The sequence below is a fragment of the Lepeophtheirus salmonis genome, chromosome 1, assembly GCF_016086655.4.
Source record: "Lepeophtheirus salmonis chromosome 1, UVic_Lsal_1.4, whole genome shotgun sequence".
NCBI lineage: Eukaryota > Metazoa > Arthropoda > Copepoda > Siphonostomatoida > Caligidae > Lepeophtheirus > Lepeophtheirus salmonis.
This window is the reverse complement of record NC_052131.2, coordinates 41,689,039-41,703,551: the sequence shown is the minus strand read 5'-3', so window position 1 is coordinate 41,703,551 and position 14,513 is coordinate 41,689,039. Positions and strand designations below refer to the sequence as shown.

The following is a 14,513-nucleotide window of genomic DNA, read 5'->3' as shown; positions in this document are numbered from 1 at the left end:
ACAAATATGACGTCGTTTTCGACGTATCAACGTAAAATGTGAGCGTCCCTATTGAAAAACCCTTTATAGAAGTTGATTTTAATTTTTCTTTTTTATTATGTCATTGGCAGGCTAATAGGTAACAGAGTTACAAGTAAAAATAGGACAGATCTACATTTTCTTGGATCAGTTCAGATCTTTAGGCGTAAATTTTTGGGTACCCAAAGTTTCGGATCCATATCCAAAACCAAAATTAGACGGATACTTGTCTCGAATTGTATGAACATTTTACCCGAAGTCCAAACGTTAATAAAAAAGGATCCATATTATGGTTACATTTTACTAATTACTATTTGAACATAATTATTGTTATAGTAACCTTAGTCATGTCGTTACTCATACTATATCTCACAACTTTTCCTCCTAAGAACAACAATAGAAAAAAAAAAAGGCCCAAAATCAGTTGATAGTTTGCCAATTCTTCCAACTTTGTAACTTTTATTCAATAATACTTGATAATTGTTCATAGCTTAATAAAAACTAATTCGAATCCAACTAATAAATATTAAGATCACTGATTGAACGTAGAGAAGAAGAAATATCGACAGCTCACAACCAAATTCAGTTCTCATTTTTGTGGTAGTGAAGTAACACCGTGTTAGATAACCACGAGCACCGCGTTAACTCGCTAACACAAAAATACATCTACAGTGTATTTAATTGTCAGCTAAGGATATTTTTGCTCCTTTTTCCAAATCAATGTTTTGAATGATTATGTGTCTTTTATCTGTTTGTTTTTTGTGGGAAATGTTGAGTCATATAATAAAAGTAACAACGTGCGCGATGCAACTGTTTAGTAGATGCCCCTTCAAGTACTCATCAATATTAGAGAGGCTGCGTTCTTTATAGAAAATATCTTTTTTTTCAAACTAGGTTTAAACGATACTCTAAGGTTTTTAATGTCGGAAAAATCCCTCGGTTCTTTTTTTAAATCTGTAAAAAGTTTGAGTACCCAAAGCTGGTTCGGTTCATTTCGGATAATACATGTGTACTCATAACCTACTCGGGTACTTTGTATCTGGGGTCATTACCTCTGGTTGAAAGTACCGGTTTCAATATTAATTTAGTAAAAAATCTTTTTAAATGCATCAAATCCCTGGTACCACTAGTGTACCGGTACACCGAACAACACTAATTTGTAGGTATTTCTATAATAATATCAATCAAGTTCACTTTCATAATTATGTTCAATAATAAGGAAAATGTTGCTTTTTGCAAATACTTTTATTTCTCCTGATACATAAAGACATATTATTTATTTTTTATAGTAGTTGATAGAATTATATGTAAGGCATAGTAAGCCTTCAATTAAATAAATCTCCTAAAATATGCAGACATAATTTGAATAGCTAAGAAATATATTATCTAGAGATATGCAAAGGCAAATCCTTTCTCAGAGTAATGCTGACAATATTTCAAATAATATGTCTACACATTTATAGTGATATCTACAAATACTATTAATATTTCTGAAATATATACAGCACATACAAATCTAGAGTTGCAAATTCTTAAGCCTGTCAGTATATAAAAAAAACCCCGATATTTGGAAGGAGAAAATATTTATTAAAAAAAAATTGGGAACGCCCTAACAAGGGCTTGAGTAGATTCCTTGTCTTACTGATTCTTTTTAGCCATTGCAAAATGTCGCTTTTTATTGTACCACAGATGACACCACTGTATCATTTTATATCATGACGTATCCTATTTTTTCTTCCATTTGCAGACTTCAATTTAATTGTTGTAGTTAAAAGGGTAAATCAGGGGGTGTCCCCGGGGGGGCTGTAGCCAAAATGGAGAAATTTAAAAAAATCACTTGTATGGAAAAAAATAGCTCCCCTTCCCGCTTTTTTCTAAAAAAAAATCATTTTCTCCCGCCAAAAGCGCATAACAGGCAGCTGATATTAACAAGTGTCTTAATCTAGAAGTACCGTATGTCTTGCACCCGCATTTTCTTTGCACTCTTTGATTTCATCACAAGCATGTAAACTCTAGCTATAAGGCAATAATCAAGTGTGAGTGTCACTAAAACCACTACATCATAGAAGTATGTTCTTCATTTCACAGGTGGTTAAAGTTTTGGGAAGGAAGCATCCTAGCTGTTACGGTGTTACATCTGATTAGCTGTAAGAAGGGTAAGAAATAAACACAAATCCCACTCGGTATTCATCAAGGACGCAGGCAGAAATTACTTGGATGACGATTCCCAATTCTACTCGGAGTCATACAAGAACTTATGGTTACCATAACTACCCTAGAAATGCTCAATGTTCCTCTCTGTCTTCCATGATCACTCTAACACGCTGGTTTTTTATAGTTGATGCTTCTTTCCTTAAAAATTGAAGCATCGTGACAGCAGCGTTGAAAAAAAGAAAGGAAAAAAAACACTCTTCAGACTACCAAAAAATCTAAACGCGTGTAAATGCAAATTTACTCCTCTACACATAAAAATCAAGCTAAATTTATGTATAAATAATAAATTTTCATTTGACACTTTACCGTCATTTAATTATGTAAAGTGCACATCAAACTCAGGGTAAGAGAAATTCCTGTTAATGTTGGTGTGCACCTAAATGAATATATAGCCAGAAATTTGAGGCCAAATTATAGGGGGAGTAAATTTTTTGATTCACTGTTAATATATATATTTAAATTAAGTCTATTAAACTAAAAATTGCTCATATTTTTTGTCACAATTGATCAAATATGGATTTCTATTGATCTAAATCATATCCTGTTCATCAAACTTTTCTCTCCATCAATCACATCAAGAATTAACAAATTTTGCATTCTCCTACTTAATATTACTTCAAAATAATAAGGACAAATTAATTTTAGGAAGTTTGTACAAAAAAAGTATAATAAAAATAAGACCTCTAATTAAAACATTTGTGGCTTTCACTATTATTTTTTCTACACAATAAACTATAGACTTGGTTTTTATACTATAAAAATAATAAATTGATTCTTATTTTTGATTCCTACCTACTTTCATCTTAGGAAACCGACCTATGAAACTCAATTTGCTTCGTAAAATATTCGGGGCTAGATAGAGAAAAGGGATAACAAAGTTTGTCAAAAATTTGTAGTTATGTTTAAAAATGTTCAATATTTAGTTTAATATCCCATTTTTATTTTTTTTCAAATACATAAATTTAAAAAAGAGAAATGAATATTGTCAAATTAAAACGTCACCAATTTTTTTTTTTTTTTTTTTTTTTTTTTTTGAAAAAGAAGGAAAAAAAACCCCGATATGTCTCATTTGAAAGATTGTCTAATCAACATACATAAGGCATGACTCAAGAGGGGGAAGAAAACGTGGGATCGATCACATATGTTATTACTGAATGAAGACCCTTGTTCATATCAGTTGATAGTAATATGGTTTTGGGGAGAAAATGAATTACTGCTATAGAGAAGACCTTCAACATTTAAAATATCAGATGTGCAGGGAAATATTACAGTTATCTTTAAATTCATCTATATTTATTTTATTATACATTTTTAAATCAATTTATACCAAAGATGGGCATGAATTTGTGATGTAAATCGTGTGTATTTTTTAGCTGACCCGTTTTTTTGGAATTGGTAATCTGAAGAATAAATTTTCTTTTCCTTAGCAGTTGTCATTATTATTTTATTGATGAGTAGTGAGCGTCATTTCCTGAATATTCAATTATATTCAAAACCTTATTCAACTTTCGTATGTTCTCATCAAAAGACGTAAAGTAACCCTGAGGATTTGTTGCGGAGTTATAATTGTATGCTCTTGTCGGACTCCGAACATAATTGGGGATCGACATCAGAGTAATTCTAGCAAATGTCTTTGTTCATATCCTTCGTCCACTCCTCACTTGTTACAGATGATTGTAGCTGATCTCCTCTCAAACATTCTTCAAATTTTTAGGTTTACCATGTTGATTTTTTTTTTTTAAACATGCCCATTATACACACCATTTTCATCACGAGTGAGAATTTTTCTTTTAAAGGGTGGTGTTAACACCCCTACCACCTATTAAATAATGAAAAAAAAAAAAAAAAAGAAAAAAAAGAGCACACGTTTTTCCATTTCTAATCTGTAAATTTAGTTTTCTTTAATAGATAGATGCCTTCTTTAGGGATGAGCGTTGTTTACTTATCAGTGGTTAGTTTACATACCCGAGAATAGTGGCACCATCTTGCACGTATTAGTGTTTATTAGTAGTTTGTATAATTATTTGTATATTACAACAACTTTTTACATACGCGCCATCTGGCGGATATGGCTAATTTTTAGTTTACTCATATCTTATTGAAGTATCAAAATGAAAATTTCGCTAAGTATAATTTTTCCTGATTTATCCATCCATCTCCATATGGAATAATATGTATGTAAAGGATATAATTCGTTATTTTTTTTTCATACTATTTTTACTTATATATTATTTATATACAGATTAACAAACCAACTTAATTCAGGATCATGTCTCTTTTTTTCAGACCAGAAACAGTATGTTAGATGAAGCAAAATCTCAATTTTAATTCTAAAAAAAAACATCAATATGCAACATCTGAAAATTCTGTTTTATTGTCTAATGAAATGCATTAAATTTATTTATGAATACTTATCAACCATGACATGTTTCGGATTTTAACATGAAGGAATAATGCATTCCTGTAATTACTTGTAAATTCATTTCGAATGTTTTTAATTTTCTTGTGAATAATTGAAGTGTTGACTCAACATTCAAGAATCGACTTGGACTCTAAAGCTAAGACTAGGTATTTCACTTGGAATTGAAAGTTAAGGATTGAAACTCGATTTGTATTTGAAAAAAATAAGACCTGAGACCCTACTTTTATCCAAAATCTAAGGCATGAGATTAGTCTGAACTTTAGATAACTTTTTTAAGAAACTTTATCACAATCATTTCACTTTTTCCTTTAGATCTTAAGTAGCCTTCAAGTATCCTTGATATCATTGTATAGGGAATACATACATAGTATAACATTCCGGATAAACGATATGTTATTTAAATTTTTATTTCAGAACTTGGATTTGTATGCAAAGATTTTAAACTTGATACCAAAGTTTGACTTCGAAATGCATTATGCGGGTTTTCTCCAAATTTTAGTAAATAAAGTAAAGTATGCTAGAGTTAATTATAATTAATTAAGAAATACGAACGCATACTCTATAAAGAGTATTCCTTAATTAGTTACTATTATTTCTAAAATACTCAGGCTGTAAATAGTCGATACTTTTTTCAATAATGATTTTTTAAAGCAGGAAAATGCAGACTGTCGCACAAAGTTGCGGATAATATACTTGCTCATGCCCTATTGTCAGGGTTATCTTTGTAGCGTGGTCCTTCAATTTTCAACATCCCTCTTGAGAAAGTCTCCAAAAATAATTTCATATTCGTTATCAAAGCAGCAAAGGAAAAATGCTGAAAAATCCCTAAAATAACTTTTTATACAAAAACTTAACATGTTATTGAGTGTAATTCACATGCACACTTGGTTTGGAAGAGAGTGGATAGCTCACAAATTTGGAGGTTACGGTATGGATAAGGCAATGGTGCTGCATGTACTGGTTCCATTGGTAATGAAGTATTATACTGTTTTAAATACCACAATGGTACTATAATATTTAATCACATGATCAAAAACTCAAAATTTAAGAGAAAATAATATTAATTCGATTTAATTGGTCATGTCGATAACTACTTTGCGTAGATAGTTTCTTTATTGTACAAATTTTCAGAAGCTAAAAAACCAAAAGTATCCAATATAGTCATTTATTAAATTTATGTTGCAAAATTGTATAGTTATTTTTTTTAAGTATTGAAATTGAGATTATTTTTATCAACTCAATAAGACAACAGGTGATGATATGGATATAAAGCCACCTCGTTTTCAAAAGAAGAGACAAAAGTCCAAAGGATTGATTAAATTTGAAACTCAAAGGACAACCAAAGCAATTGAAGATGCTAAAATGCACGTAGATGCTGTGTTGAAATCTCTGGATAAAAGGTTTGTTACTTATTCTACATTTTATGAATATATTACTTTTTGTTGATCTAAAATTTGTTCCTTTAATTACATTTTCCAAGAACAAACATTTCAATGCATCATCCCAAAAGAATCGTCATTGTATCAACATGGAGAAGTGGCTCCACTTTTATGGCAGATCTTATTAATTCCCTTCCTTTAACCTGGTACCACTATGAACCATTAAATGTTTTAGGAATTAAACAGGTTCGATCAAAAGAAGAGCCTGCTGTCTCCTGGATCAACTCCTTGATTTATTGTAATTATACAAACTTAGGTAATTCAATCGGAGTTTTAAAATGTTTGAATATTTTTCTTGACTCAAGTTGTTTTTCAAATTTTAGATAAATATATAAACTATTTTCGAACAAATCCGGATTTGTATTATTACAATAAAGAATGGCGAACCATTTGTAAATCCAAATTCAACTCGGCTTGTCTACATTCCCATGTCTTACAAAAAATGTGCTCATTGTACACAATACAAGTCCTAAAGACTGTTAGAGTCAGATTAAGACTTCTTCAAAATATCTTACAGTGAGTAAACGATAAATAATATTCAACAAAGTGCAGAATTAATTTCGTCAGACAAGACTAGACGAAATATATTTGTCAATGGATGTTTGGCATGACGAAAACGAGAAAAATAATTTTTTTTTTGTTTCGTCTAACTAAAACAAAATGTTACATTTCTTGACAAAATAATGACAAAACAAAAGCAGTGAGATGAAATGAAGAAAAGACAAAATATGACAAAGCTCTACGGTAAGAAATGAGACAAAGCGAAGACGGTACGAAATGAGACAAAATGAAGACGACACAAAATCTGACAAAACAAGACTATATAGACGTAAACAAAACGAGTTTTGGAAAATAAAAAACACTGTTAGTGTTTGTAATTACAAAGAAAAAAATGCACGCCATATAGTGCTTAGAATTTACAACTCTATCTTGAGCCATGCGTTATTAGAAAAAAAAATGTTCATTGAAGAGAATAGTAATTCAATTAATTATCATAATGTTCCATCAAAACACTTCTTTCCAAATATTCAAGCACAATTAACCAATACATTTAAATCGTTAATTTTTCACGTTAGGGACCCTTCAGTCAAAATAATTTACTTGGTGAGAGATCCAAGAGGAACAATTCAATCCCGAAAACATCGAGAGTGGTGTCCAACATCTCCAGATTGTTTCAAATCCGAGCTTTTATGCTCAGACTTGGTAGATGATTATCAAACTGCTACAACACTGCGACTAAAATACCCACAACAGTTTATGTAAGATGTTATTTTATTATTTTTAATTCAATGTCTAACATTTGTGGAATCTCAAACTTGGAAAGTAGTTTCTATCATTACCGAAATCCAATAGATTGTCTCTTATACTAACTTAAATTTTTATATAGTAGCACCCACTTCACGACGGATTATTTTAGATCTAAAAGTAATTGTTAATAGCAGATACAAAGTAGGAACATAAATTAATGATATCGTAAATACATACATAATAAATATTAATGAAACAAAATCTCTTAATATATGTATACTAACATGATGACGAAATACCCTTACATATTTTACTTGTTTCAGTAGATAGCATATTATTTTTGGGTTTTTTTTAAAGTAGGAAAATTAAAAACGTCAATTTGGATTAAAAAAAACAAATCATAAACATATTGTGATGCAAGTTTTTAAAATTTCTTTATTAATTTATAAGTATTAGTTGAGAACCACTGCCCTAGCGGTTACTTGTGGCTTATCTTAAAAAACTTAATGACAGTTAAATCACTTTCTTCCCAAAACATTCTTCAAGTTGTGAGGATTTTCATGTTTTAATTCGGTTTATTATTTAGGTTACGGGGAATTCATATTTTACACAACTCTAATACTATGTTTCTAAACCGTAAAATCCTAATTTATTTGTTCCTTTTTCTTCTTTTTCATAATAATAAAAAATTATAATTTATCTCCATTAAAAATATATTAAAACTACGTATTTAAAAATATGTATTGTACAATGGACAGAAGTATGTATAGTGTATACACTATATGTATAGTGTATACACTATACCAATAAAAACGTATCTATTAAATTAACTAATGAATAATAAACGCAATACCCCTATATACACAGTATACAATAACATTAAACCCAACAATAAATTAAGAGGGAAAAGTAAATTATATCTATATAAATTTAGGAACTTAGATTTAAATTAATAAAACAAAGTTTGTCTGGATGGATGTTTGGATTGTCTAAAATTCTTTTTGATTTAAGAATTACAATGTAGTCATGTTAACACATTACATGCGATATTTATTTAGAACAGTTTAGAAACAACGCTGGGAAAAAGTTTGTACATATATTGGTAAAGGGTTAACCGGCGTTGGCCGGGCCAAGGAGGGAGAGGAAATCATATTGACAATGGCCAATGCAATTTTCTTAATGTTTAGACACCTTTGGTGTGGGTGAGCGTTCGGGTAATCTATAATCCATAATAATATAGCGTCATTATGTTATATGAAATGTACTAGCAAAGGGTAACCTGGCGTTGCTTGGAAAAGCGTTAGGGTATTCTTAAAGGTATTATAATATAGTGCCTGTATATTAAATGAATTGTATTATGATGAATTTAAATAAATAAAAAAATGGTTATAAACTTCAAATTAGATACCAACATATATGCACGAAAAAATTTATCTAAATGAGAAATCCATTTTTTATTTTTGTCTAAAAACAATATATTTTTTATAAATCAGCATGCCAGATGTTAATTTTTTAGCCACTTAATTTCAAAATCAAATAAAACTGTATAAAATGAATGTAAATGATTAAAAAATGATTTTAAGCAACATCAAGAATCACAAAAACATTTCCAATGGAAATCTTAATCTATACACTTAACCTTTTACGAGATATTTCCCTTTTCATGGAAGTTTCATTTGAACAAAACTCTCGATTTGAGCTATACTCTTGAGTAATGCGGTGCATAATTAATAATTTATACTTTTTCATATTATATAATATCAATTATTAATCTCAGACGACAGATAAACTAAAAATAATTATTATTAAATCTTGCATGTAGATTAAAAAATTCATACATATTTGTCTTGAGTTAAAGACTCATATTAATATTTGATTACTGTCTTTACAAACTCAGGCCTATATTTTTAAAAAAAGGAGAGGGATACTAAACAATGAAGCGTATTAATTTACTAAAGATTGACTATATAAATCTATGTATTATTTTTTTAATCATACTTTTTTTTAATTACAATAATTCCAAATGCTAATATTGACAATAATTAAATAAAAAGGAAAATTACCATGAAATATTTATTTGTATTACAACTGGGAGCCAATAAAGAACTAACTTAATTTAAAAAACGTCATATTAATATTAAATTATTAGTTCACGTGTCTCACAGGAAAATTGTCTTATTATACGGTTATAACTAATACATATTTTATAATTGGAAGTATTATGCTATCCCCCTTCAGGAAGAAATATGGGATGCCTGAATGAGAAAAGGAAGCTGTAAAACGTAATATGTTCAATCCTTATTTCGAGTGACGGCTCTGAAGTACCTAGGTTCCCATGGGCCATTTAGTAGAACAGGGATGGGCAACATTCATGATAAAGAGGGCCAATTTTTTTAGCACTATCATTGGAGGGCCAGATGACCACACATTTCAAATAGCTTGATATGGCAGATGCTACAGATGTATTGATATCTGTATGTTTATTGCACCACCAACATTCAACTATTTTCTGCATGTAAATGTATTTTTACATTTCCTAAATAAGCAACAAAGACAAAACATTTGATTAAAGAAAGTGCAAAAATGAATTTTAACTTCTTCAGTTAATAAAAATTCTTACAAAAACTTAGTCCAAATAGGTCACATTCAATAATGGCAACATGAATGAAACCTAAAGGGAGATACCTGTCGTTTGGCAATGGATTGGATGTCAATGTACTTTTTGGTGTCCCAAATGAAAAAGAGTATGATCGATGTTTCTCTCATTGAATTTTATGTACTTTATGTGCAGGTCACACTGAGTGAGGACGAGGGCCATGTGCAGCCCTTTGGTCTTCAGTTGCCCATCCCTGTAGTAGAAGAATAAAATATACTGACTCATAAAGAACGGCTTCCTGGTCTACTTACGTACAATCCCAATGTTAATCCTTAGAAATCGGTGAAATCTAAGGGATACGAATTCTTCCTTGATCTCTTGAGTAGGGTTATCTCCCTACTTTGCAATATATAATTATTAATAATGACAACCACGCACTTCTCAACACAATCAATCAAACAGGCTAACAAACAAAAGCAACAATGCACCATAATGGGCCATAGATCGTAAAAAAATAAACTGCACATTTATTTTTATTAATCTTTTTGGGCTGTAGTCATGTCCAAATACCAGAGCATAGTCGTTATTCAGAGTTTTAGTTTGAAGGTTGAATAACTAAGAAAATATTGTGTTCTTTATCAAGGTGATATATTTTATTAGGATATATTTTGAATGATGTAGTGTTGATGTGTTACATATCGTGATGACTCAGTTGGTAATATAAAACCTAGTTTTATAATTTAGTAAGGCTTTATGAGCCGTACAATTGGTACTTTACATTCAACTTATACATTTTGTAATTTATTATCACAATAAATTGGCATTTATTTCCTATAGCGTTGGTTTTTATCACTTACAAAGACTGCTTGAATAGAAATACATAAGAAAGGATAATAATCAACTTCCTTCGTTAAGTGGGGATAATATTCCTTGGCATATATTAGAGGATTTGATTATATCTAGCTTCACAACCAACATAAGAAAAGTATCAATTATATTTTATATTCAATTTGGATATCACATAACTAATTAATTACTATTCTAAATCATGTAAAAGATAAACAAAAGGATCTGCTGAAAAAGATCAAATTAAACTATTGCACTCCCTGATACATTAGAATTTTCAAAGTGAGGAAAAGTAGTTACTGAAAGGGTTCATATTTTACTCTTACCAACTTATTTAAATTTAGATTCACTGCAATTTTAGTTAATATTCACATCCTTTCTCATACCTCTCATTATGCTTTAAAAAAACAACCGAAAACTAACATGGTTACAAGTTAGTTCCCAAAGCTATTTTCATAATTTTAATGTCTCTTTAATTCGTCAAATGGAGTTGCACTCGTTAAGTATAACCAAGGAGTACGTTATTTATATGGAGCGAGCGTTATATTTCCTTCTTGCATGTTTGGGCCCAAATCATATTAAGTAAAGTTGTATTATTTACATAAAATAACTCAAAAAAATAGTAGTAGGTCATATTATACTTTATTGAACAATTTTCTCCAAATCATTTAAATAATTATTATTTTAATTGAATTTTGTTATTTTTTGTGTTGAACTATTCTTGTATAAAGGATATGGTTGTTTTTTTTTAGTTTTGTGAATAGAACTATTATATTCATTTTTAAAGTTTTTCATAAAAATATTTAACATAGTACCAGATATTTTGGAAATATATGTTAAGATAGTTTTTGAGTGGACAAAATCTTCATTCAAACCATTACTATAGCTCACTTCCTTTGCTGTGCCCATTTCGTCAATTAATGGATATACATTTTTCCGTATTGGATTCAAGTTTTTACTTCTACATTTCAGGTATTTAATGGTAGCCTCATTAATGCCAGTGCTGGCAGTAACCCCTCCAAAAACTCTCATCAAATGGGACACATGTGGGCATTGTAAGAATTTCTTGCATTTGAAGTTTCTTGTAAAGAGTAGGCCTGATTTTTTTCCACATTAAAAATTTGGCTAACATTTCAACCGAATATCTAAGGCCTTGTCCCTCTTTCATTGCAAGGCTTAACTGTTCATACAAAGAATTGAATTTTCCATCAAAAATTTTACTCGCGTGAATAAATTCTGCCTCACTTTTGAGTGCATCTAAAATGACTTTAAAATGAGCAAACTTTTCCAAGTTCTTTTGCTCGTCAACTATGTAGCTGTTCAAAAAAAGCTAAGATATTTAGTACTTGAGACATGGATTGGATAGTCCATTTCTTGCTCATTATATGATGCACTTTACTGAGAGGTAACCGATAATCTCCATGGGCTATGTTGAATGTCATTAGGTGAAATATTTCTAATTGGTGCTTTATAATTGTTCTTTCATGAACAGAATCAAAATTAAATCTGGCAAATTGGAGTCCATTTTCAATATCTCCAATTGATATATTGGCAGGGCGATTATCTAAAGAGAGATATTGAGCCTTAATTTCTTCGATGGAAGTAACGTTATCCGCTCCTAGAAACTGTTGGCCCATATTTTCCGTTCAACTAGAAGATAAAGTGCATAACTATTAATCTAAAAATTGTCCACCTCAGTTGGGAATATGAATTTAGAAAAACACACTCACACAAACAAGAAAATTTGAAATATTACCAATACTCTTCTTCTTCGAAACGTGCTTTAGTTGTTGATTTACTGCTTCATTGATCTAGTTGATTTCTTGATAAATAAGAAGGATAGTTTTGGAAACAACAAGGAATGACGTCATATTTTAATCTTCTATTCGTCAGTTTGGAATATTTTCGCTTCTTCATTCGGAAACTATCAGAATCTATCGATTCTGTGAATTAATCTTGATTTTGAGAATCTAAGTAGCAAATTTTAATTGTTTTAAATGACGGGGATAAATGTGTCTAATCTCTTGGAATGACCCTTTTCCACACTCGGAGTCTATCTGTATCTTTCAGATACTGATGGAACGTTATTTTGCCCTCCATTTTATCAAGGATTTTCCTTTTTTAAGGCGATACCCAGACCAACATCCAGGAATTGAGCATCCTCTTTAGCTCCACCAAAGAATATTTTTGAAAACTCAAGACATGAAAACACGTTGTAATTCTCGGCTGTTGTTACCTAAATTTATAGTAGCTTTCTTCTTTTATAACTAAATAACTTTGATTTTTTTGGCCCAAACATGCAAGTGAAAAGAATTAAATCTCTTTTTGCACGTTCCATTTAAATAACGTACTCCTTGAGTATAACTAAACACTACATTATTACAAATAGTCCATCTAATCTAGGAATTGCCCTTGAAGTCTACATACATTAGGGATATTTCCTTCTCTAGGAACGACCGAGACACGCTCATTGAGTTCAATAGAATAAATTCTCATGAGCCCGTTGTCCATTGAGCCTCGTCGTTCTATGATTCTAATATTCTTGAAGAGAGAACGTCTAAGTATAAAGTGCTGAAAGTGCCTGTGCTCATAATATTACTAAGGATTTGTTGAGGAGTTATTAATGAAAGTCTTTATTGGACTTAGAGTAGAATAGAGAGACGACATGGGAGTAATTACTGCCTATATACTTTCTAAATATGGAGTGGCATTTGTGTTTATTTCCTTTTCTCTCACGGCTGTTTGAAGCTGATCTAAGGAAACGTCAAGACAGTATTGCAGCTTTTCTTCTAATCATTCTTCAAATTTTCAGGAATAACATGTCATTTATTTGTTTGTTTTACTTTTACATACCGTCAAGTCATATTTTATAGGCTCTTGTTATTTGTTAAAGGCATCTTCTATTGGAGCTGTTGTGAATATTTAGCTACAATTCAACTCCAAAAGTTTCAAAAGAAAATATTATGTAAGATGTTGTTTGCGTAATTCAAATAAGGAAACATAGTCTATCTTCTATCTTCCATCGATGGAAATTGAAAAATAAAAGATAAACAATCAATCAAATTTTGAATAATAAATTTGCTATCTATGTATGTATAGTGTTTCCAATAATTCAGAAGTCAAAAAATTTATAACAGATAGTCCAATTTATAAGAAAATATTTTTTATTATAGTAGAATCACTAATACCAGATATATCTAGTAGAAACAAAATTGAGTCAAATTATGAGTGCAGAATGAACTTTCATTAAGTAATAAATTATCTATAATATTTTGAAGTCAAAGTATTATTTAAATAATAATTTATGCTAATTAATTAATGGAGAAAGCTATGTACTGAGTCTCTTTCTTAGGTATAAAGTGAAAATTAATTTATGTGTGAGTTAAAGTGATGAACTTCAGATTAGTTTAAATCGCTGTCTTTGTTATTAAGTGAGGAATTCATCTGAACTGTGCTGGCCTTTAACAACTTCACAAATATGTTTTTTTCGTTGAAGTTGGTTCTCGAATGACCTACTTAGAAAGTACGTAATTTTTGACCTCATAAAAAGCTAAAGTGCATATTATTATTTGGTGAGAGAGTGTATATTTTGAAGATGATTGGCTTCCTAAACAGTAGACTACGAGGATGCAACATAGGAGTCATCTCGTATTCTATGTTCGAGGATGGTTAAACAAAGAAAAGATAGGAGCAGATGTTTATAAATTATGTCCTAGAGAGCGGGAGTGGC

General features: G+C 30.3%; 1 protein-coding gene across 3 annotated transcripts in view; it reads left to right on the top strand.

Moving 5' to 3' along the window:
* LOC121129082 (carbohydrate sulfotransferase 4) overlaps positions 1–14,513 on the top strand; it is a 151,531-nt gene that overhangs the window by 10,622 nt on the left and 126,396 nt on the right. For 2 of the 3 annotated variants that reach the window (XM_071893118.1, XM_040724757.2), the window contains exons 2-6: positions 4,519–4,528; positions 5,900–6,054; positions 6,135–6,349; positions 6,417–6,609; positions 7,170–7,352. In XM_071893118.1, the coding sequence (XP_071749219.1) occupies positions 4,519–4,528; positions 5,900–6,054; positions 6,135–6,349; positions 6,417–6,609; positions 7,170–7,352 (756 nt within the window). The remainder of the gene's footprint in view (positions 1–4,518; positions 4,529–5,899; positions 6,055–6,134; positions 6,350–6,416; positions 6,610–7,169; positions 7,353–14,513) is intronic. The other variant, XM_071893120.1, reaches the window with a different exon arrangement.